The 22,974-nt window shown below is 55.5% G+C and overlaps 7 protein-coding genes across 7 annotated transcripts; 3 read left to right on the top strand and 4 right to left on the bottom strand.

The window, feature by feature from the left end:
* Window positions 1-478: 478 nt before the first annotated feature.
* Window positions 479-4,017, bottom strand: SLS55_008052 (uncharacterized protein; the record flags this gene model as incomplete). The annotated part of the gene is made up of 7 exons (XM_066779467.1): window positions 479-2,803; window positions 2,851-3,039; window positions 3,113-3,261; window positions 3,309-3,509; window positions 3,679-3,741; window positions 3,794-3,883; window positions 3,936-4,017. 7 exons carry the CDS (start codon window positions 4,015-4,017, stop codon window positions 479-481), a joined length of 3,099 nt encoding a protein of 1,032 aa, XP_066630271.1.
* A 290-nt stretch (window positions 4,018-4,307) lies between these two features.
* On the top strand, window positions 4,308-5,440 carry mtd1 (Methylenetetrahydrofolate dehydrogenase [NAD(+)]; the record flags this gene model as incomplete). The annotated part of the gene is made up of 3 exons (XM_066779466.1): window positions 4,308-4,489; window positions 4,580-5,210; window positions 5,264-5,440. 3 exons carry the CDS (start codon window positions 4,308-4,310, stop codon window positions 5,438-5,440), a joined length of 990 nt encoding a protein of 329 aa, XP_066630270.1.
* A 269-nt stretch (window positions 5,441-5,709) lies between these two features.
* On the bottom strand, window positions 5,710-6,842 carry RPF2 (rRNA-binding ribosome biosynthesis protein rpf2; the record flags this gene model as incomplete). Its single annotated transcript, XM_066779465.1, has 3 exons — window positions 5,710-5,949; window positions 6,012-6,762; window positions 6,820-6,842. The coding sequence occupies 3 exons, from the start codon at window positions 6,840-6,842 to the stop codon at window positions 5,710-5,712; spliced, it is 1,014 nt and encodes a 337-aa protein (XP_066630269.1).
* Window positions 6,843-7,851: 1,009 nt separating this feature from the next.
* GRX3 (glutaredoxin) lies at window positions 7,852-8,829 on the top strand (the record flags this gene model as incomplete). Its single annotated transcript, XM_066779464.1, has 2 exons — window positions 7,852-8,616; window positions 8,719-8,829. 2 exons carry the CDS (start codon window positions 7,852-7,854, stop codon window positions 8,827-8,829), a joined length of 876 nt encoding a protein of 291 aa, XP_066630268.1.
* Window positions 8,830-9,786: 957 nt separating this feature from the next.
* On the bottom strand, window positions 9,787-11,331 carry SLS55_008048 (uncharacterized protein; the record flags this gene model as incomplete). The annotated part of the gene is made up of 1 exon (XM_066779463.1): window positions 9,787-11,331. One exon carries the CDS (start codon window positions 11,329-11,331, stop codon window positions 9,787-9,789), a length of 1,545 nt encoding a protein of 514 aa, XP_066630267.1.
* Window positions 11,332-14,351: 3,020 nt separating this feature from the next.
* SLS55_008047 (uncharacterized protein) lies at window positions 14,352-17,952 on the top strand (the record flags this gene model as incomplete). The annotated part of the gene is made up of 2 exons (XM_066779462.1): window positions 14,352-14,355; window positions 14,513-17,952. The coding sequence occupies 2 exons, from the start codon at window positions 14,352-14,354 to the stop codon at window positions 17,950-17,952; spliced, it is 3,444 nt and encodes a 1,147-aa protein (XP_066630266.1).
* A 4,532-nt stretch (window positions 17,953-22,484) lies between these two features.
* On the bottom strand, window positions 22,485-22,903 carry TIM11 (F1F0 ATP synthase subunit e, mitochondrial; the record flags this gene model as incomplete). The annotated part of the gene is made up of 3 exons (XM_066779461.1): window positions 22,485-22,555; window positions 22,611-22,788; window positions 22,883-22,903. 3 exons carry the CDS (start codon window positions 22,901-22,903, stop codon window positions 22,485-22,487), a joined length of 270 nt encoding a protein of 89 aa, XP_066630265.1.
* Between the last annotated feature and the right edge of the window lie 71 nt (window positions 22,904-22,974).

The following is a 22,974-nucleotide window of genomic DNA, read 5'->3' as shown; positions in this document are numbered from 1 at the left end:
CCCTTCTCTCCATGTCTTTAGGTGCGGATGTCTCGCCGACATACTGTCCGTTCGTTGTATATTGTTTTTCCCTCGGAATTGTCTTACATGTGCTTGAGGAATGCGTCTAGAAAGTGTTACACTCGCTGTGATCGACTAGGAAATAATTAGGGAATGTGATATGCAATATGTCGATTGAGGCAAGGTGTGACCGCGCGTAACGCAGATCTATGACTTCACGTTAGTGCTTGGCTCCTTCAATCCCGTGCTGAAACATGATAAGATCAGAACGTCATCACTCTATCTACTCCTACCTACATGCGGCCAACCGGAAAGAATGCACACGCTGTCATACGTACCGAATCCTCTATCCATCCATCAATCCCAAAAATAACCAGATCATTTTCCCTGCCTTTGAGATACGTCCGCCTCAATTTACAAGCGTTAGAAAGCGGCGTCCTCCCTACCCAGACTTCATTCCGCCCCCAGCACCGTGCCTTCATTCATCATCATCATCCACCTCGTCCATGCCCAGCCATGCCGCCCGACACTTGACTGCCTCGAGTCTGACTGCTCTCTTGCTATCGTCAAGAGCTGCCGTCAGCTTCTTGACAACCTGCCGCTTGAAAGGCAACACAATCTCGCCACGTAGCCTCTCGGGAATAAGCGCGAGGCACTTGAGCGCAGCTGCCCGGAGAGCTGGGCTGTTGGTTGGCGTAGCGGCAGCAGCCTTGGTCTTCGCTGACGCAGCGCTTGCGGTGTTCAGAAGTCGGGTGATCAGACTAGCGGCGTGTTCCTCAAGTGCCTTGGGCTCGTGGGTCAACACCGCAATCAAAGTGTCGACCGTAGCCTTCTTGACATCATCGAACTGTTGCTGCTGCCCTTGTGGGGCTTGAGATTGCTGCAGGTCCAGGCACTGTAGGAGTAAGGGAGTCAGCTGTGATAGTTCCGGCTCAATGATTGTGTATGGAATCCAGCGTAAGATTCCAGATAGACCAATCAAGTAGTTGGTTTTGGTTGACGGGTCTGCAGTCTTAAAGGAGGACGCGATTGCTGGCACAAGAAGGTTGAAGACCTTCTGCTTGTGCAGTCCGGAGACCATGCAATAGTTGTCCTTTGTCAGAAGGTCATGTGGGGCGAGTATAATACTAAAGCCACGGGCCACAGCGAGACCATGCTTAGAATCCTTTAGAAGCTCCAGGAGTGACGGGAGGACGGTATTGAGGACAGGGGCGTTGCGGAGAGCAAGGCCCTTGATGATTGCGAAAATGACACGAATGTTCTTGTCCTCAAGCTTCTCCGTGGATAGTAGCTGTTGCGGCTCAAAGAAGATACTGTTCACGATGTCTTTGATTTCGGCCGAGGGGATGAACTTGTTGGCCACAAGCGAAATCTGGGAATTTATTGTCAGGCGGACTCGCGGAGGGATATCCTCCAGCACTGCCAACTCCATCAGCGCGGTGAGAAGCCTTCGAGAATCTGCAATAGGTGCGGCTTCACGGCGGAGTGCTGCGAGAATATGCGTGGAGACGATCAACTTTCTTCTCCTTTCGAGTGAGGTATCCGTGCTGAAAGGAGGCACGCTGTCCGGAGATTCGCCAGAGAACAAGGTGTAAGTATCCGGCGCAATCTTCTCCTTCTGGAACGCCACGGTCTGCTTCTGAAGGATGGTGTTGCACAAGCGTCCAACTATATCAAGGGCGAACTCGTTATCGAAGGCTGTCGACCTCGATCCGGAGACCTCAGAAAGGAGCGGGAGAATGATCTCATCGTAGTAGGGACAGGAGTCAGTGGTTCCTTCGAGCTTTACTGTTCCCTTTGAGAACGCGAAAAGCTTTGCGGAGAGAAGCGCAATGATGTATCCATCCGAAGCGCCCTGCTGGATGGCGGCATTGCATTTGTTCTTCAACCGCAACACCACCGTCGGGAATATCTGTTCCTCGGTAGCGAGCTTCGCAAATGCTTCGAGCACAGGAGCGTAAGAATCTGACCCTTCGACATCCTTGTCTGGCAACTCTGCCATGAAAGCTGGGAATGCTTTGTCAATCACCAGTTGAGGCTTTTGGTGCGCAACCTCGACCAATCCAGTGATCGCTGCCGTCTTAACTTCATCCTTCCCATATGACTCCTCAGAAATGACAATGTTGTGGAATATGGCAATGATCTTGGTGATGTCATCGTCATCAAGGACAAGTCTTGCCTTGGAAAGTTGCAAGAGTCCATCGAGCGCCGCCAGACGAAAAGAGACCTCTTTAGCCGGCGCTGTGGCAAGACCATTGCTCATGACCTCCAAGGCTTGATCGCGGAACTTTAGAAGGGCGTTATCAGACGTCCGGGAACCAGCGTGGACAACCTTGCTGTCAACAAGCCGCCATTCACCGTAAACCTCGATGTCGGCCCTGACCAGCTGGGCAAGGACCTCTATCAGACCTCTCCTTTTCGCCATGGAATCGCTGGTCTGGTAGAGATTGAAAACATTCGGCAGAACCGCGCCAAGTACCGAATCCTCGACTCCGGGAGACACCTTTGAGATAGAGTGCAATATTTTCCCGGAAGCTGCCGACTGCTTTGTTGGCGCATCCTCGAGATGTTCGTTGCACTCCTTGGTGATTGGCTTCAGGTAGGCATGTAGTGAGCCGGCAGTGTTCTGTGTCAGCTGTCTTGCGATCTCCGCAAGACCTTTCAAAGCCTCTTCTGCAAGGTCGTCTTCCTGCGCGCTCAGAATCTCAAACTTCAAAGCATCCCATAGAGTCACAGCATACAGGGAAACTGTACGTGGCCCGTAGTCTTGAACACATGCAGTCAGGGTTTGAAGGACGTCTCTCTGGTGTCGGTTAGATGTGCCACCACGATTAATATTGAGATACTTACCTTTGTGTTGATAGAAGTGGAGTCGAGCTTGTCAAGGAGAGCAGGGAAAGAGTAAGGAGCAAAGTCTGCCGTAGATGAGATACACTCTCGCAAACGGTCCTTTAGGTGCTGGGCAGTGATTCCGTAAGGGTCATCCGGTGGAGGCCTGAATGTGATGGGGAAGTAATTAAAGACGGCATCGAATAAGTCCTGTTGGCGGTTAGCATACAGCGAGACAAGAGTGCTGGGTTCGGTCGTGCTTCTCGACCATTGCAAGACTAACCTGAGCATCCGGGCCAAGGGTCCATTCTGTCATGGGAACCTTAAGGATTGAGAAGACGACCATCAAGTTACGAGGGTCTTTCTCTCCATCAAAGTAGGAAATGAAGCGTGAAAGGAAACCTGGTGTAGTCCCATGCACGTTTTGGACCGCTGTTTAAGTCAGCGTCGAGTCGACCGCTACGACCGAGGTGAGTTACCTTCTCTATACTTGGCCACAAGCATGTCAATTAGCCGCAACACGGAATAACGCTCGCTCTGAAGCTTGAATTGACGCAGTGGATCAGTATTGTCTATAAGGGAAGTGAGCACCATGGCGGCTCTCTCCTTCTCCCACGCCCCACGCTCTTCCAGAGCCATGAGGGCCTTGGCTGAGGAGCCAATGCCCTCATTGTCGTCGGCTATGCGGGACAATATGAAGTCGCAAAGAAGATTTCCTGCTCAAGGTCAGGTGGAATTCTCCCCAGAAAAAATCATGTCAAAAATTTTCATGCACGACTGAAGCGATGGATGCAATCGGGGCGATGCCCGCAAACATGAAGCAAAATGCGAGGCGGGTCCGGGACGTACTGTGTTGGCGGGTAAAGACCTTGGGTGGCGTAGCCGAAAGGACGTCGGCGAGGTAGGCCATGGCTGGCAAAATCAGTACATACGGGGCAAAACAGATTTGGTGGGGGCGGCGCACCCTTTGCCCTCGTGGGCCCGTCATCGTTGTTGAGGAACTCCCCAAGAGACTCAATCAACTCGAGGAGCTTGAGCTGCTTGCTCTCCAGGCCTGGGCGCGGTCAGCCTGGGCTTGACGTCAGCGGGGGAGGGTGGGGGCGCACGCTCGGCCGTCTGGGACGCAATCCGCGCCGCCTCGTCCTTGTTCCGGGAGAACTCGAACAAGTACAGCTGGATAGCGGACATGGCGTTTGGGGTCGCGGTGCGGACGCGGTCTGCGAATGGCGGAAAAGCCTAAGGTAAGCAGCTGCGGGTGACGGAAAGCACGTTGCGCGCTACGCCCGAAGCGGAAGTAGCGCGCGGGCGCCGGCGTCGGGGCCAGCGCGGCCAAAATATTGTCGGCAGTTGGCCGTCGCCCTGGCACAGCCCAGAAACTTTCACCATGTAAGACTGGACGCGCTGCTGCTGCTCCTAGGACGGCCCATACTACTGATCGCAGACCCCGCAGGTCCACCTACCTCGACGACGACAACGAGATGGCCGACGCTCCCACCTGCAAAGTCGTTTTGGCCGGCGGTGTTGCCAAAAAGCTGCTGGCTGAGGTCCAGGACGGGCTGAAGCACCTCAACCGCTCGCCGCTACTCGTTGGCTTCCTCGCCAGCGGCGACCCTGCCTCGCGCGTCTATGCCGACTGGACCGGCAAGACGGCCCGCGAAAAGTGAGCCTCCAGTCGCTTTGTTGCTTCCGCAATAGCCTCGTGCCCCGCGTCCTTGCTAGATCCCCGTGTCTGACGAGTCTTGTGCTCCAGCGGCTTCCAGTACGAGCTTCGCGAGGTCGACCGCGAGGAGCTCGAGGATGCCATCATCAAGGCCAATGGCGACGACAGCGTCGACGGCATCATGGTCTACTACCCCATCTTCGGCACCCGCCAGGACCAGTACCTGCAGAACGTCGTCGATGTGGGCAAGGATGTCGAGGGCCTGACTCACAAGTACATTTCCAACATGTACCGCAACGTCCGCTTCCTCGACGACGCCCAGCAGCTCAAGAGCGTCTTGCCCTGCACCCCGCTCGCTGTCATCAAGATCCTCGAGCACCTCCAGATCTACAACACCATCCTGCCCTACGGCAATCGCTTGCACGGACACACCATCACGGTCATCAACAGGTCGGAGGTCGTGGGAAGGCCGCTTGCGGCGCTGCTGGCCAACGACGGTGCCGTCGTCTACTCCAAGGACGTTGACAACGTCCAGCACTACCACAGAGGCGAGGGTCTGCGTAAGCGGAGGCACGAGGTTGAGGAGAAGCCTGGTTGGGGCCTGGAGGAGATTCTCCCGCTGAGCGACGTCGTCATCAGCGGCGTGCCGGGTGACAAGTTCAAGGTCCCTGTCCACCTCCTCCGTGAGGGCGCTGTGTGCATCAATTTCTCCAGTGAGAAGGTGAGTGGTTGCGCATTAACATTCACTACACCAATTGATATTAACAGTCACAGAACTTCGCTCCTGAGGTCAAGCAGAAAGCTTCCATCTACGTTCCTGCAATCGGCAAGTGCACCATCTCCGTGCTACTGAGGAACTTGCTTCGCATTGTCCAGAACAAGAGTGCGAATGCTCAGGCTAAGCCTGCTTCGGCGGTGGAGAAGCAGGGCACTCTCGAGGCCGGCTCCTAGATTGCTTTCCTTGGGTGCAGATATAACCCCTAGATAAGACTGCTTTGGATGGTCATCATGGAGCACCTGGTGTAGAAGTGAATTGGAAGGGTCTAAGCACCCTCCAAAAAAATCGTGACTGATTTACTTGTTGATTGCACTATCAAAGGTCGCCCGACCGACTGTTAAACCCCAATAGATAGATACCATAGAACGCCAGTTTGTTTTCCACCCAGACCCGCGCCCGCTCAATGCATAGAACCTTGGTGAAAGACTTTTTATGCCGCCCATCACACACGGGCACGCTTGGGGTGCGTTTCCGGTGCAAGATCCTCGTCCATCTCTTCGTCACTGATCTCGTCCTCAATCATTGTGCCACCATCCTCACTTTCCTCCTCAACATCCTCCTTGGAACGCTTCAGACCCTTCATCTTGCGGGTTTGCAACTGGTTGAGGTCCTGCTTGCCGACGTGGACCCTTCCGACCTTATCACCCATGATGTCCGTCTCGATGTTCTTCTTCGTCTTGGGCTGTGAAAAATGTCAGAATCGCGTTCACGTGGGAAAGTTAGAGGTGAAAGGGTAAGACGTACCTCAAGCTGCTTAGGCTTCTTGAGAGCATCCTTCATCATAGACTCATCCGCCTCCTTGACCCTACCGACCCTGAAATCAATCCTGGGACCCATCTCCTCGACTTCGACGCGCGGCAGCTTCTGACCACTCCTCTTTGTCCTGATGAGATACACGCGCATGTGGATCGCAGGCTTGGGCTCGCCGTCGACCTCGTCCTTGGCGCTGAAGTGGATCATGAATTGCAGACCCTCGACATCCACGCTCTGCGCATCCCCGCCGCGGAAAAAGTCCGTAAAGTAACTCTTCGCCTGGGTGTATGCATTGGGAACAGGGCTCTCGAAAGGGGTGCCGGAAAAGCTGAGCATGGGCTTCAAGCCGACGGCGGCCTTCTTGTTCTTGAATTGGTTGAGCTGGCGGAAGGTGTTTGGGTCGATGTACAGCTCGAGCATGTCGAGAACCTTCCACTGGAAGAAGCGCATGAAGGTCAGACCGTGGGGCCGCTTCTTGCTGTGGTGGCCAAAAACCATGAGCGAGGCGTCGTTCTTTTCGCTGAAGAACTCAAGCGAGTCGGTGTTCTCGAACGGGTGAATGTCGTTCTTCTTGTTGAACTTGATCGCGAGCGGCTCCTTCAGCTGCTTGAGGTCCGCCAGCGCGTACTGCGCGATCTGGCTGCATGACGTGCCGCGCAGGAAAAGCGTCGTTTTCGGGTTCTCGTGGACCTGCGCCTCGCGTTTCTCGAGGGCGCGCTTCGTGCGCGCGCTCTTAGGCTTGCTATGAAATTTTGGTCAGCGGGTACTCGAGCAGATAAGGTTCCGGGTGATTGCGTACATCTGGCGGAGTGGGATTGACATTGTGGCGGAGCGTGATCTTGAGGTGCGCTGCTGGGCTGTGACTTTGCGCCGGGGAACTTTTTGATATCCGCAAAGACATTCTGCCGCGAAGGCGGTACCTATTAGAGACTAGCGTCAGGGCCACTCAACCCGGGATGGTCCAAAGCACGTGCGTCCTGCTTTTCCTGTTCGTCAATATATCTGTATTTCTCTGCCCCTCAAAGACGATTGCATTGCTCGACTTGACGAAGTCTGAGCCGATGGGCCCGTGTGTGTATGAGACCGTTTGCGGCTGCACCGCTGACCGCAGATATTCTCTACTACAATCCCTTAGTCACTATATGGCTATGCGCTGATCAACCCCATCGCATCTCTCCCCGACCCGCGTCAGAGGTCTGTGTCCTCGCTCCCAGAGAAGGTCCCTTGCCTAATCAACTCTGGACGTATGCCTCTCAGCCCATGCCAAAGCTAGTAACAAAGCCTCGTGAGAATGATAGTATTGCAACAGTGTCATTTTCCTCCGGAACGGGATGGAAGCTTTTTCGGCTTTTTCGGATTTCTCGGTTTCTGCGGCATTTCGAATTTGAGGAAGTGGTTTGCCAGGCTCAGCGAGACTGAATTTTCGACGCCCTGTAGCTTTTATCGCATGGACTTTCGAAAAAGATGTCGAAAAAGGTATCGGGTTACTTGTTGGTTGATTCGTAGCCTGACCGGGAGCTGATCACTGAGGTCTTGGCTGGGATATCCGCAATGTTGGTGCTACGGAGGTTTGTCAGCTTGCTGGCGTGTGGCTCAACCAGCGATGACGTGACAAAGTAAGTGGCCTGTGCGTCTCCTCGGAGGAGCTTTTAGGCGGCGGGGCATATCAATCAGTTGGATCTGATTACTCGACGACCACCGTCACTTTTAACTTCTCGCACGCCACCAACAACCTTCTCTCGACGCCCAATTCATCCCGACAGACTCTCACGTAGAGCTTCACCGACGCTTCCCTCCGACTGCCGAAGACACGCCCTGTGCGCCGCCAAACATGAGCGCCACGACCGTCACCGAAATCACCACCGACGCCGACTTTGCGGCCTACGTCCAGAACTTCCCGCCCAATGCGCTACTCGTCGTCTACTTCCACGCACCGTGGGCGGCGCCCTGCAAGCAGATGACAACTGTGCTCGAAGCGCTGGCCAGCACGTACACGGTTGACTCGCCACCCTCGATCGGCTTCGTGTCGATAAATGCGGAGGAGCTGCCCGACGTGTCGGAGGCGTACGATGTGACGGCGGTGCCGTACATCGTGCTGCAGAAGGGCGGCCAAACGCTCGAGACCGTGTCCGGCAGTGATGCCTCCAAGGTGCGCGCCGCCGTCGAGCGGCACGCCGGCAAGAGCGGCAACCCGGGCAAGCTGGGCCTGCCGCCGGCTCAGGCCGTCACCAAGCCCGCTGAGTCAAACGGCAGCGCTCAGAACCTCGTCGGCTACGCTCCCGGCCCCAATGACCCGGCCACCGCGCCCGAATACTCATCGGGCGAGCAGGAGACTAGCAAGGAGGAGTTGTTCGCGCGCCTGGACGGCCTAGTCAAGGCGGCTCCGGTGATGCTGTTCATGAAGGGTACCCCCAGCGCGCCACAGTGCGGCTTCAGCAGGCAGACGGTCGGTCTACTGAGAGAGAAAGGTGTCAGGTACGGTTTCTTCAATATCTTGGCCGACGACGAGGTCAGGCAGGGTCTCAAGGAGTACGCCGAGTGGCCGACTTTCCCGCAGCTGTGGGTAGGCGGTGAGCTTGTGGGTGGACTGGACATCGTAAGTTGATCCATTTCTCCATTCTTGATGTGCAGAGTGTGACATGCCCATGTCATAATCACGACTTCAGTGATGTTTACTTGACTGACAAATTCCTAATAGGTGCGCGAGGAGTTCGAGAATAGTCCCGACTTCCTGAAGGAGTATGCAGTCAGTACGCAGCGGAACACTGGTGGTCCCGCATCTGCCGACGCACAAGCGCAGCCCGCCTGAAAGGAGCGCGGCAGTATGCAGCAGCATTAAGTTGTGCAACGGATTAATGATGAGGAACCGACGATGAACGGCACGAACGGCATCATAGGGCGCGATGGGAAATGACGACTAGCATTGGGCAAACCTCAGCCCACAAAAAACCTTCCCCTATGTAGAAGAGCCTCTATAGTAGCAGATACCACCTCGGTCAAATGACTTTTATGCGCCAAGCCAAGCTGTTGGCCCGACCACGATTAAAATTAGATGCCCACATATCGTTTATCGTACGAGCTCCCCCGCCAAGATCGGAGGGCCTGCACGCGAAAAGTGGCGGCGCGTGTTTCGCGCCTGTAGCGTCAAGACGGGGCTGTGGTGTACCATGTTGGTTGGAAGTACAGTGCAGGAGCCTGCAACACCTGTGCAACGTAGAGAAGCCCACAATCCTCTCCCCCAAAAAAGCATTCGCATAGCACATATCTTCTGTCTTGCAAAGTCTTGAGTAATTATTCGATAACTATATGGTATCATGGGATGCAGAGGAGAAGTTGATTGGAAAGTAAGAGGAAAGAAACATTTCGCTCAGCGACTTTACTTCAAGTCGGAGGTAAAGGAAAGCCTGTCTCTTCTTCTCTGGTTGGTGTAAGGCGAGCCTGAACTAGGAGCCACGTTATTGCTCCGCTTTTTCCCTGCTCTGCTACGCCTCATCGATAACAGAAAAACTCTCCGAACAACCGAAGCCAAAATCAACGTCACTCCGTACATTCCGAACTTTTTCGCCTTCGTTCCCGCGAGGGAAAAGGGTGAGGTTTATTAAAAGGGCCAACGTGTAACATAGTATATAGGAGAGAGGTAAAGAGGTATTGGAAGGATATACAATGAACAGATAATGATGATGCTTTACGTATTGGGTTTTCTTGTTCTCGGCGACGCCACGAGGCGCCCCTTTCTTTTTTAATTTTTCTTCTGTTGCGGCGTTGCTCACCAGTTGTTCTTCGACTTGCCGTCCTCGGCACTGAGGACGAACGCGCCAGACGTGAGAGCGTCGAGCTCCTCCTCGTCATCGGAGACCTGCCGCTTCTTGCCAAGAGAGACGCTGGTGACACCGTTGTTCAGCAGAACGGTCTGCGTAGAGTCGAGCACGAGGCCGGCGATAGAGCCAAGCAGGCCAGACGAGGTCAGGCGGACCTTCATGGCGCCGGGGTCCTGGCGCAGGAGGGGCTCTTTGTCCATTAGGTAGGCCATAACGCCGGTAACGTGCGGGCAAGCCATGCTGGTGCCGTCGAGGTACTGCACGACATTGTCGCCGCCAATGTACGTCGACAGGATGTCCTCACCGGGGGCGTACACGTCAACGCAGGCGCCGGTGTTGGAGAAGGATGATACCTCGTCCGTGATGCCCACGCTACCGACGGTGACGACGGACGAGTTGGAGCCACCGACGTTCGAAGGCGAGTAATCGCACGCATCCTTGCCCTTGTTGCCTGCCGCCACCGAGGCGTGAATGCCGGCTTGCGTGGCGAGCTTTATGACATTGCTCAGCGTGTCGACCGTCTCTTCAGTACCGAAAGACATGCTCAGAATGCTGCCCACGAAGTCCGCATCGGTCTTGCGCTTGTCGTGTTGCTGGATGACCCAGTTGATGCCGGCAATGGTGTCGGAGGACTTGCCACCTCCGTCGGCATCGAGGACGCGCACGGCGATGATGTTGGCACCGGTAGCAATACCGAGGGTTGCGCCAGCAGAGGTGCCAGAAACGTGAGTGCCGTGTCCGGCACCGTCCGTGTAGTTGCCCTTGTCATCGGTCCAGCCGCCCGCAGGACGATCCGCAGTGTCCGGGTAGGCAGTCCAACCGTTGCGCGCGCGTCCCTGGAAAGCAACGTGGTCGACGTTGACGCCCGTATCAACGATGTAGATATCGACGCCCTTGCCGAGCTGAGAGTTCTCGTACGAGTAGGTGAAAGCGAGACCATCGGTAGCATTACCGCCCACCTTCACCTCGCTGGAGATGCGCTGCAAGCCCCAGGGGGAGCCCCGCCGCGAGCTAACATCCCTCTTGCTCTTCAGATAGGAAGCAGACATAGCGGCAGACTTCTCCACAGACTCCACTTCCACCATTTCACCCAAAGCCTTGATGCAGTGTTCCTTCATGTTGGCCGAGAAACCACGGAAGGCGCTGTTGTTGAATGTATACCGCACATCGGAATGGTTGGAGGAGAGCTCCAAGCGGCTGAGGATCTCTTCGACCTCGGGAGGTGTGGGGTGTGAGGCATTGAAGAGGACCAGATGTTCCTCGCCTCCGGACTCGTGAGACGTGCCAGTAGTTGCTGCTGCTGCGGCCGGGCTCGTAGAGGTCGCGATGGCCGACGCGAGAGCAGCAATATTCTCTGCGTCGGTGTCCTCGGAAGAACCGCGGTTGAAGCCCAGAAAGTTGCCATGCCAGTTGGCAGGGATGGGAATTGTCCACGCCGAGGCAGAGCCCAGCAGGGAAAGAGCGGCAGCCGAAACGGCAAAAGCGTGCTTCATGATGAAGGAGTGGAAAGAGCGCTCTGGGCGATCTCAAAGAATAGCGAACGAAGGCTGACCTAAGGATAGACCTGATAGATCGACGGGTAAAAGGGAATGTGATGCTGTGTAGAGCTAATGTCAGACGTAGAAGTTCAACAGGTCACGGATCGAATATCCAGTGGTATGGAGAGCTAGGAGAGATATTCTGGCGTGTGGCAGCATCATGATGAAGCATGGACAATGCCATCATAGTAGGCCTAGACGTAGGAAAAGAGACAGGCGAAGACGTATCAAGCGGTTTGTCCGTTGATATGGAAAGTAGAGCAGGGATGGGGGGAAGAATGGAAGGATCCTGAGTCTTGCTCTGTATGCTGCTTAGTACTCACATCTACACGTTGAAGCACGCTGCTGCCAGGCGATTGAGCGGAGCAAATGAAGGTCTGATTGTGTGTGGTAGACCGTGCCGGCACGGGGTTCCGTATAGGCTGAAGAAGAGGAATTCAAGGAGAGAGCGTATTAGATACTAATAAAGAAGGGAAAGGCCGTATATCAAACACCCTGGGAGCGCACGCCAGAAACACAAGAAGAGACTTGGGGAGAAAAGGCCAGTGAGATTTGGGGGAAACAGTGCATTTTGATGCATGGCGCGCAGCCTGCGCCATGGAAGCCATTTCGCGCAGGGGCGAAACGTGCAGCGCTCCCCACGGGCTCACGACGTGCATTTTGCGCCAAAGGGCTCGAACGACCATTCTCCTTCCAGCACCAGTCCGTGGCTTGAAACGCTGGGCGGACCGTGAGGAGCGCACCCACGCGGCGATCCAGGCAGAGAATGCCGAGAGCAATGCAGCGGTCCGTAGCCAGTGGGATTGCGTCCGCCGCAGCGCTTGGCTGCAAGGCACAAACACCGAAGGGAAAACACGGCCTTCGCGGCGACCCAAAGCGGCAGCGACGCGTCTCGGAGGGCATGGCGGCCGGGGGCTCTGGGCGCTGGTTGGCACAGCATTCGAGTCTCTGGAAAGCGGTGCGACGTCCAGGCGCAGGCACAGGGGCGGCATTCGGCGTTGGCGGGTTTCAGGTCTCAGCCTCGTTGCCTCGGGCGAGCTAGCCGACCGTCTCACGCACCAGGCGGTGGGCCTCCAGCTGGCCTGCCCAGCTGCGGACCGCCCGGACTGGGCCCGATGTCGTTAGATGCCGTCTTGCCGGTGTGGCTTCGAGCTCTCTAGACCAGTGGCCAAGAGACAGTGTTTAATGCTGAAGCACGGGAGCGGGTGGTCTGTCGCGTCGCGGAGGTCGGAGCGGATTCGGCGCCTCACGTGGGCCGGCGGCGGGTCAGCGGTCAGCGGCCAGCGGGCCAGCGGTCGCCAGCAGCCAGCAGCCAGGCTCTGCTGTGCGTCCCGCTGCATCTGCATCTGCATCTGCATCGGCGTCGGCGCCTACAGTCCATCCAACGCCTTCCCCGCATGCGCTGGTGACGCACGCCAATCTGCCGCATGTGCGATGAAAAGTCCTCCTCTTCGGTCCCAGAGTCAGCGCCCTCGACGCGCGTGCGCCGCTGCCGTTGGCTGTCCGCGGCGTCAAGCCCGCGCGGCAGCAGCGTCGAAGCTTCGCTTCACCCGGGAAATGCCATCATGCTAAGATGTGTGCCCCAGAGCTCTCGACCCCTGGGCGTCCGCGCACCGTTGCTTCTGGCCGGGCGAGTCCGATAGTCTGCCCCTCAGGTCAGCGATATCTGGGCAATCTCCGGCGTACGTGCCGGTCGATCGCAGCTCTGCATGTCCAAAGCCAGCCGGCGTCGCGGCGGCATTGACGGTCGCATCAGGCCGAGATGTGTCGAGGGGTCCGCCGTTGTCGGGTCGTCGTCGGCGTCGAGGTTGTGCTGCAATCCTTCCAGGCACAGGACTGGCGGGGTGCAGAGACGTGGTCCAATAGACCGCTGGGCGAGCTCCATCCTTCGTTCGAAGTCGACCGGATCCACCAAGTATTTAGCAGTCCTACTGCGCCGCGCACGTGACTTAGGCGCCGCAGAGGCATTATATCGCTTCACACTCGCCTACACTGGTGGGGGCGGCACAGCAGCGCTGAGCATCCTTATTCGCCCAGAGCTACCGTCTGCGAACACGTCCTGCCGCATCCTCCCACGATGTGCGCGTATAAACAGGCACTTGTCCGTCCGGGAACGAGAGTTCGTCGTCCTGGAACCCCACACGCCCTTGGGAAGGCAAAAAAGCATGCTTCTGTCCTTCGGGAAACCCAGAAGGCCCCGAAGACTCGTCACAGCCATCCTTACGTGGAACCGCAGCGTTGGAAGGGGACGATCTATTTCGGGCCCAATTCGACCAATAGCAACGTCTGTCGCGTAGCACAGCGGCTATTGTAGCAGATCACTTGCTGTGCCTCACCACCTCTGAAGGCTCAAAATGACGGTCGCACTCGGCACCAGTCTCTGGTCAAGCATGCACATTCGACTGCTGTCCCCATGGTGTCGCGCTCTGTCTCCCCTGTCTCCCCAGCCAGTCCAAGATGGAGTCGGCCAGGTTCAGTGAGCGACGAACACACCGACGAAGCCGCGCAAGTCGAGGCCACCCCGCGCACCCCAACATACGAAGCCCCGACTCCGCATGCGCAATCCCAACATCCAGAGACTTCGCAAGGAGCTGCCCACGAGGCCTCTGCCGGCCAGACATACCAGGCTGCAGCACAACCCGCGAGAGCGGACTCTGCCCTCTCCTACCCTCGAGAAAATGAGAAGCCCAAGCTTTGGACGCCTTTCTTCCTCCGCCGCCCGGTCCTTTTGTCTTTCGTCGCCCTATTCGTAGTATTAATCATTGTACTTGCTGTACTCTTCGGCCTCTCGTCTAGAACTGAGCGCCTGGCTTCAGCTAACTCGAGGCTATACTATCTCTGGGTGTACGGGCCAACAGCCGGTACATGCTACAATCATCACCATTTGAACGAGTTGAGCTAAGATTACATACAGTCTTTACTAGCATCGCAGCGTTCTGGACACAGGTCGACTACCGCTCTAAGCAGATGACGCCATGGGTTCTGATGGCGCAAGCGCCGCAGCCCGTACGAATGAGCCTCTTACTCGATTACATTGATCCCATGAACATCGTTAGCCTATTCAGCTCATTGCGAAATCGGCACTGGATTGTTCATTCGGCGCTTGCGGGGACCTTTTTGATCCAAGTAATCACAGTCTTGTCCAGCGGCCTGTTCATTTCGGCCCAAACCACGATCCGGACAGAGGACGCAGGCTTGACTGCCTGGACCGTCTTTTCCGGCTCGGTCCCAGCTACTGCCGGCTCCGAACCGGCATCGAACGCGTATGCAATCCTGGCATCCAACCTGTCTTATCCGAACGGTACTCGTGATCAGTACGCATTCCAATGGTTCAACTCATCCAGCAAAGGCATTCTCAACATGACCGCCTCCGTGGACGTCTTCTCCGCGGATCTGTCATGTGAGGTGGCCAACGTAACTGACCTCAAGATCGGTCAATCGTATGGCAACAATACGAACACCCTTGACGAAGCCCTTCCTCTCTCAACAGGACTCGAACATTCACAAGCTGAGATCACAATGGACACTCCTTCTTGCCAAAATCTTTACATATCAGTGAAAGACGGGGATTCCTTTGGTTACAACGGAAGCTATTGCAGTAATTTAAACTCAGAAGAGGACGCTGGCCGTTTCGTCTTGGTTTGGGGCGAGTGGACGGATGCTGCTTCCACCCTGGCAAAGCGCGCGCCGCAGGACATCCAACTCGACGACAGCTGGACGACTTTACGAGATGCGACTACCGATGGGGGATCCAACACCGAAGCGAGCATCCACACAATCGGCCATGCGAGTTCTACAAGGCCTACTTCAACAAAGGGTTCCACCATCACCGCCGCAGCTTCTCCGCAGTCTGGCAGGCAGACGTCTGACCCATCAGTGATCTCCATCGATGATGGGGACCTCGGCCTATCTTCCACTCGCCAGAGTCGCGTGACTACTACATCATCCAGCGGAATGAGTCCAACTCCAGGCGTTCCGTTCACACTCGGCAGTCTAACCCTGCAGGTAGCGGCACCCACCTTCAGCCCCGCGCTCGGCCTTGTCTGCACACCTAGCTACTCTATTCGCAAAGGTAGTGTGGCACTGAGCAAAGACAACAATGAGGAAATCACGCCTTCCATCTCCTTCCTTGGAAATGAGACTGCAGCCATGCTCTCGAATGTGACTTCTTGGAACATTCTGAAAGCATTTGCACAGACGATCGCACAGACTGAGAGATCCATCTCAACCCTGAACATGGAGGCCCTCATTAACGCAACAATCCCACAAGCAAGCTTTACAACGGACGCAAACACTACACAGACAGCGCTGATCCGACTCTTTCGTCTCGTATCCGCGCAGTTTGCTAACGTATACCTTACGAACACTACGGAAGCACCGTTGACAGGCGTCGCCGTATCGAGAGAAGCACGGCTCCAGCTCCATGCGCTGTCCTTCTGGCTGATTGAATTTCTCCTCCTAACTTTGATACTTGCAACGATGTTCCTTATTTTCAAGTCTCCCACCATTTCTGCGCCACGCGATCCGTCGAGTATAGCAGGTCTAGCCACCATTCTGGCTCAGAGTACCGCAGTGATGGCCGAGCTGAAAGGGACAGGGCTGTTGAGCACAAGGGATATTGACCAGCGTCTTGAAGGTCATCAATACGGCACAAGCGCGACAGTTTCGGCACACAGCGATAACCCAAGTTTCCGAATTGAAAGCGCAGAGGGCGAGCGTTGGACGTCAGCCAGAGCGACTCAGGTGGGGGCGAAGAATAGCAAGGATGTGACCTGGCACAGGCCATTTGTGGCAACCCTCATGGGACGAGGTCTCGTGCTCTCTGCCCCGCTGGCTCTTATCCTTACTTTGGAACTTCTCTACCAATACTCCGCCCAAAACAACGGGTTGCTGGCTGTAGACGATGCCAACTTGTTCGTTCATTACGCCTGGACGTACGTTCCGACCGCTGTCATGGTTGGTGTGGGCCAAACATTCGCCATGCTCGACACAACGGCCAAATTGTTCAACCCATATCACAACTTGCGGAAAGGAAATGCTCCTCCTGAAAAGAGCATCATGGAGAACTACATGCGATCGGTTACCGTTGCCGCTTTATGCCGCGCCGCTCGCAAACTGCAGTACACTGTCGTCGCCGCTGGAATGGCTGCGGTGCTGACCCCCTTCCTGACCATTGTTGTCAGTGGTCTTTTCAACGCAGAGAGCGCGCCCACAAGCTACAGCGCCGAGTTCGCTCGGCTCGACAGCTTCGATCCGAACATGACAACTACAGGTGCCGGGCTGACATACGCAAACCTCGTGCTCGCGAACAATCTGTCGGAGCCGCTCTGGACGTACCAAGACCTCGCATTCCCGGAACTTGCTCAGAGCGCATCTAGTATAACTGACGTCAATGACAACACTGTATCTGCAGCTACAGTAAATGCTAGTAGCCTGTCTCTAGCTCTCCCTGCTGTTCGTGGCAATCTCAACTGCACTCCAGCCACGCATGCCGAGGTCTACTGCAACGATCTGGCACCCTACCTCCTCTCACAGCCCAACAGCTCTTACGGAGATCCGCGGCAGAACCAGTACTTTAGTGGCACCGGCTACTTCGGCGATGTGTTCGCGCTGGACGCAAGGGTATACCCAGGCTGCCCGGCCGTCATGATCGCCTTTGGGCACGTAGACAACAAAACCATCGATACCGTGTCTCACCTAGCATGCACGCCTTACGTCGAGACTGTCAACGCGACAGCATCTTTCAAGCTCCCCAGCTGGGAGCTCGATTCCTCTTCGCCTGTGCAAAAGGTTGAGAACGAAACAAGTGTCTTCTACGATGGGCGACTGCCCAATTTTCTGACGGATTCGGGCTACTCGTTCGCCAACCCGCTGCCGGTCAATCGTTCGGACGAAGACTTCGCTAGTATCTTCCCTTTGGTTATATACGGCCGCAACGGCACGCCTGTGGCAGATCTCTTTGGGCCGGACAACATCGGGAACCTCCAGCGAGCTGTCGAATCGACGTACGCGCTGGTCATGGCACAGGTGCTCAACTGGGACCGTCGAAAGCTGGACGGGGACGCCATGTCGACGGATGCTGAGTTCAAGGGAACACTAACAGATATGACTAGCATACGCCTCGTGCAGAGCGCTGTGTCGACACGTATCCTGGAAGGGCTGCTCGCGACCATGTTTGTTTGCGCGGCACTGACGTTCACGTTGTTGGATACGAAGAAAGTCTTGCCGAAGAATCCATGCAGTGTGGCAGCCATGGCCAGTCTGTTGGCTGAGTCTAAGCTGCTTGCGACTATACCGGAAGGTGCGGAATGGATGTCGGATATGCAATTGCGGCAGAAGGGCGTGTTTGTGGGAACAATGTTTAGCATGGGCTGGTGGAGCGATGAGTGTGGGGTGAGCGATGATGACGGAAGGTCATCCTCTGGCGGTGATGGTCAAGTAGGCAGAAATAGGTTCGGGATTGATATGGGCACTGCTCAGGACGAGAAGAGGGAACGTACTGAGAAGGAAAGGCGCCATGGTGCGAAAAGGCGTTGGTGGGCTGTGCGGTGGAAGAGACGAGAGAGCCAAGGGTAATAATTCCATGACTAAGGAGGGGACATCCAACCTTAAGAAGCCTCTGTGGTCGCTGCGCCGCAACCCACACCCTAATACATATCGTTGATAGGCACCACAATTCCTCTATGCAACCGCTCCCTAAGGTAATAGGCCAAGTGTTGTCTGTCAAATTTCATGACATCGTGTCGGGAATTGCGCTTGCCGGGGGTTTGGAAGAAAAGGTGTGCAGCTGAGGAAGCCGTTCCGAACACCAGCAACAGCACCAACCGGTCGCCACACGAAGGACGCTCGGTGTTAATATTCGTCCGTCTAAATCTCTGGTTCATATCTCCGGTGCTCTGTTAGTACTTGGCAGGCCATGGCTGGCTGACCGATTTCGACGACGACAATCAATATGTGCACTATACGCATGGACATTCATCCCAATGCTCGACTTCTAGAATATTCGCAGCATACAGCACGCTCTGTTTAGTTTGCGGTGTATCTCCCCGTTCCAGCATCATAGATAAATACCAGGACAATCTAGGCATTCGCGCCTTTTTTTTGCTACCCTCGACAGAAAGCAATGGGGCCGAGTCGACGAGACGTGACACGACGGATGACGACACTGCTGGCTTGACCGGCACCACCCTGTACCGACCACACCCGACTCAAGCAGAGTCCCGTGTCAACTCGTATCTTAGAGGGGCTGCTTGCCACTATGTTCATCTGCGCCGCGCTGGCGACCGCGCTTTTGGAAACCGACCGTGCCTTGCCCAAGAATCCATGCAGCATCGCGGCCGTGGCGAGCTTTCTGGCTGGGAGCGAGCTACTCGCTAGCATACCGCAGGGCGCCGAGGGGATGTCTGATAAGCAGCTGAAGGAAAGAGGTGTCTTCGAGGGGAAAGTGTTTAGCATAGGTGGTGGGATGGCAGCATGGGTGACAGGGATGGCAGCAGGCGTTCTTCGGGTGGGAAACCGTTTGTGATTGACATCGGAACGACTATCAATAAGAAGAGTAGAGAAAGTGACAAGAAAGATAGTAACTCGGCGAAGGCGAGGTGGAGACCCGCTTGGCTAAGGGGCAGGGCAAGATGAAGTATGAAGGGACCGCTTATATTTCAAGAAGGAAATGGATGAGAACTTGATACCCACGTGTTGTTTGTCTTCTGTAGCACAATTTAATTTCTCCTATATATAGCATCAAACACTGATGGGTATTAGACACATATAATGGATCCCACGTGCCCACGATTTGCTCCCAGAGAAAACAGAAATAGTGGTAGGCAGTCCCCTCGTCCCCAACGCCTGGGCTTTCTATGCCGATCAAACGATGGTATTGAGGAAGGCCACAATGATCTGTGGACACACATAGTATTCGTCAAAGGTCGATTTTGATATTTAGGGCCGACGAGGTCTTCGACCGGATCTCGGACTTTTACACTACCTAATCGGAACATTGAACGGTACCCGACACCGTCTTCAGATCTATTCCGCTTATGTTGAGACCAGCTGCTTGCGGAGTGAGATGGACAGGGTCAGCAGCGCCCGCGCTTCGTTCGTCGCTATCTCCAAATAATGAGAGAAAGCAATTGTAATTCGTTGGAGGGCTCCAATGACTGTGCCATTACCGCCGGTAGCTTGGGGCGGAGTTTTGATGTAAGCAGGAACACTACTCGGGACGGAGGTTGTAGCTTTCCTCTATTCCTCGCTGACCCCGCAGGAGACGGTGAATGCCGGTGGAGCGCAAGGAATGAGCGACCGAGGAAGGATACTTAGGCGTAGTGGGAACGTCACTTGAAGATATTGATGGGTCGTTATGACTATTATTTGCTGAATACCGCAGTACAATGTTTTGTTCTGCGCCATGTCGGCGTAGACCATCCGAGGAACACCAAACCGCGCCCTTGATCTGCCACAACAAGAGTCACAGCACAATAGAGTCCTTAGATAGGATTTCGGCTCGAAGAAATCTCCTGGGCGCAAGAATCTCTTTTGGGGCTTCTATCGGGACCTCGGGATGAATATTCATTGCTAAGCTCAAGGTGACCTGTGAAGTCGGCACGCACGAGCAGTGTGAGTCCAGAAACTGAAAAGAAGGAATCTACCGGGAGCTGAAAAGAGTGTAGATCCACACCAAAACATTGGCAAGCTTTCAGTAGGTGCTTGAGCTGGGGCGAGCGTGGAAGCATTTGGGCACAAATGATTCAGGTAGGCTCCTTTCTTTCGAGCCATCTTCGGTCTGCAGAGTCATAAAGCCCGCAAGCAAAGTGTTGTGGCGCCCGTCACCCGCGGGGAAGCAAGGGATGGAATTGGGATAGCGGTGGTTGTTGCCTGTCACGCTAGTAGGCTGGCATCTGGACCGCGTGAAGATGGGGAACGCACCATTGTTCCGTACCAATGGCTTCTCCATCAGACCCGCCCGTCATGGAGGTGCGTCGGAGAAAGCTTAGATGAGCTTACAAAATACCCATCATCCAGACCTTTGTGCTATTACTCCGAGAAAGGATTACTGCCAGGTTCCGGTTTTCCACGGCGGAATTCCCTCGTAGCGGATGTTCGAACAATGGACGGCGGGGAACACCCAAGTGCTTCGTTGCTAGAAAGGCAGTGTGACCTGGTAGCCAGTCACCATTGAGCCCCGTTTCAGCCACTGTGGCTGTGAGGCTGGAGAGGATCAATACCATCGCAGAGTGTCCACCGCGAAGGATCATTGGGAGAGGCACCTTTGTCAAGTCCTAAGCACATGTTGAGACGTGGACCTCTACTTCCGAGATTTACAGGGGCCGTGATGAAGACGTGTGGGTGGCGGACAAGGCACTTTGTTTTCTAAAAGACAGAATATGAAATAGGAAACTCGGCAAGGCGAAGTAGGTGTGGTGGCGTTTACTAGAGCGAGCTCACAATGGTCGAAAGCAGCTGCGCCTCGATTGCGCGGCCGAAGCTAATATCCATAGTGCTACCAGATTGCGTGCGTGATGGTGCGGGAAACAGGAAGCACTCCGGCGGTGGCCGTTCGTTTGGGCAGCGAAGACCGTACCCACTTGGAGTTGGTCGTTGTCTCGGGGAAAATATTGAGTAAGTTCTACCTTCAGTACTTAAGGCAGCGGTCTTTGGATCTGTGTTTTCTCAGCAGCATCTCTGGCTCAATTCCTCTCATTTCCCAGATCCAGTAGCATTTGCAGCAGTCGCTTTAAGGTACTCAGCACGCTCACTACTTAGCCGTCTTTGCATTCGCGGTCTTAGTACTTACAGTAAGTTCCTCTTCACCACCAGTCTGAATCGTGACGACCAACAGCAGCAGAAGCCTTCGAAGTCACAACGGCTGGCTTGATGTCCAATTCCTCCGTGATGGCTCCCAGCTCGCCCACTTCGCCAGGACCCAGCGTTCAGGCTCGCCGCCGGTCATCCATTTTCAGCGGATTCGCCAGCCTCAGCTTGACCAGTAGCCACAACCAGGGTCGCCGTGGCTCCAAATGGTCAATCACGTCCTGCTTCTCCGAGAGCAGCAACCCCGATAAGGAAGAAGGCTTTTCGCAGCACGACTATTCTCCGCCTATCTCTCCCGTGGCTGTAAGCTTCGACCAATCGACCATTGCTTCCAAGCGTAGATCGTATGTCCCGAAGCGCGGTGTCGAGCCCTTTTCCAACTCGACCACTCCGATGTGTGCTCGCGAAGCCGGTGCAGTGCCAGCGAACAGGGCGCCGTCCAAGCGAATGACATACGCTACCCAGTATGGTTACCGCACACCGGTTAGCATGACTCCTGTGGAGATTGTGGCCGCCAGCAAGCAATGATCTTGGTTCGACCTTCGACATGCTTCGTCGGAGGGATGTCAGGAAAAGATTAGCCTAGGGCAGAACAGGAAGAAGGCGTTGGGCGTCAGTTCAGTCAGGATACCGCGGCCTGAGCCGTGCACCCCCGCTACGGCACTCGGCGGCAGAACCATATAATGCGGAGTTTTGGAAGGGTCTGACTCTTTACAATGTTCTGGCGTTTCTTTTGTCGACGGAAATACACACTCAACGATAACATGATACTGCAAACATCCACTGAGCGCCCCGTTCGGGTGAAATGGTCTTCGCTCACTTACTTTGGCGGCAATCAACTTCACACAACTCAACGAGGAAGTCTGCTTGCCTTTCGTAGCCAGATCTGTCACAGTCACTCTGGTAATCGGCCAATCGTGTGCAATGCCATGGGCGCCGTATCAAATGCGATGGCCGCAGATCTCGAGGGTTCTGCAAAGTCAGAGTGAACTACATTGGAAAAACGGAGGGAGTCGCCGTCGCTTGATGGCCGCCGGACACTGCAGATGCTGCACTGGACAGCCGGGGGCCCGGAGATGACAAAAATCCCAATTCTTTCCAGTGACCGCTGGACTCGGGCGGACGGACGACGAAGTCTATATTGTACAATGTACAGGTGTTACATCCGTGAGCCCTCCCAGTGCAACGGTGAAAGGCCGCGACACACTCGCTCTTTCCGCAAAGCCCTGTCTTTTTTCGCCTATTACCTCCCCGGGTCTCGACTGCTCGTGTGCTGATATTCCCGCTCCATGGTGTGCTGCTTATTTCTCCTCGGCCTTCGCCTTCAGGAACGCCTCCAGGTCGAACTTGGGGTCTTCGGGGTCCGTGATCACTGCGAAAGGCACTGGGGTCAGCACTTGCCGTTGGTCCGCGGGTCCAGCACGTACGTCCAGAGCGCGAGGGCGGCGCAGTCTTCTTGGTCCACTCCTCCTTGGCCTTCTTGATGAGCTCCTCTTTCCGCTGGTACTCGCGGTTGATGGAGTCGAGCTTGTCCTGCGAGGAGAGCTTGGCCTGGTGGTAGACGCCGTAGAACAGGCCGAGGCCGAGCGCAGACCACCTCAGGACCTGCGAAAGCGCGTCAGCGGCAGGAACACAGCGGGCTTGGGGGATTGGGGGCGATGGCGGCCGCCAATGCGTGGAGGGGGAGGGAGCGGCGTACGTTAACCCCCGTCGATGCCATTTGGGCCGTGGGAAGCGATAAGCTGTGGAGCGGGCGGGCAGGTCAATGGCGGAGCCGCGATGCAGAGAATC

The sequence above is a fragment of the Diplodia seriata genome (assembly GCF_021436955.1).
Source record: "Diplodia seriata strain FDS-637 chromosome Unknown scaffold_8, whole genome shotgun sequence".
Taxonomy (NCBI): Eukaryota; Fungi; Ascomycota; class Dothideomycetes; order Botryosphaeriales; family Botryosphaeriaceae; genus Diplodia; species Diplodia seriata.
The sequence above is the reverse complement of the archived record's forward strand: the minus strand, read 5'-3'. Positions and strand labels throughout refer to the sequence as shown.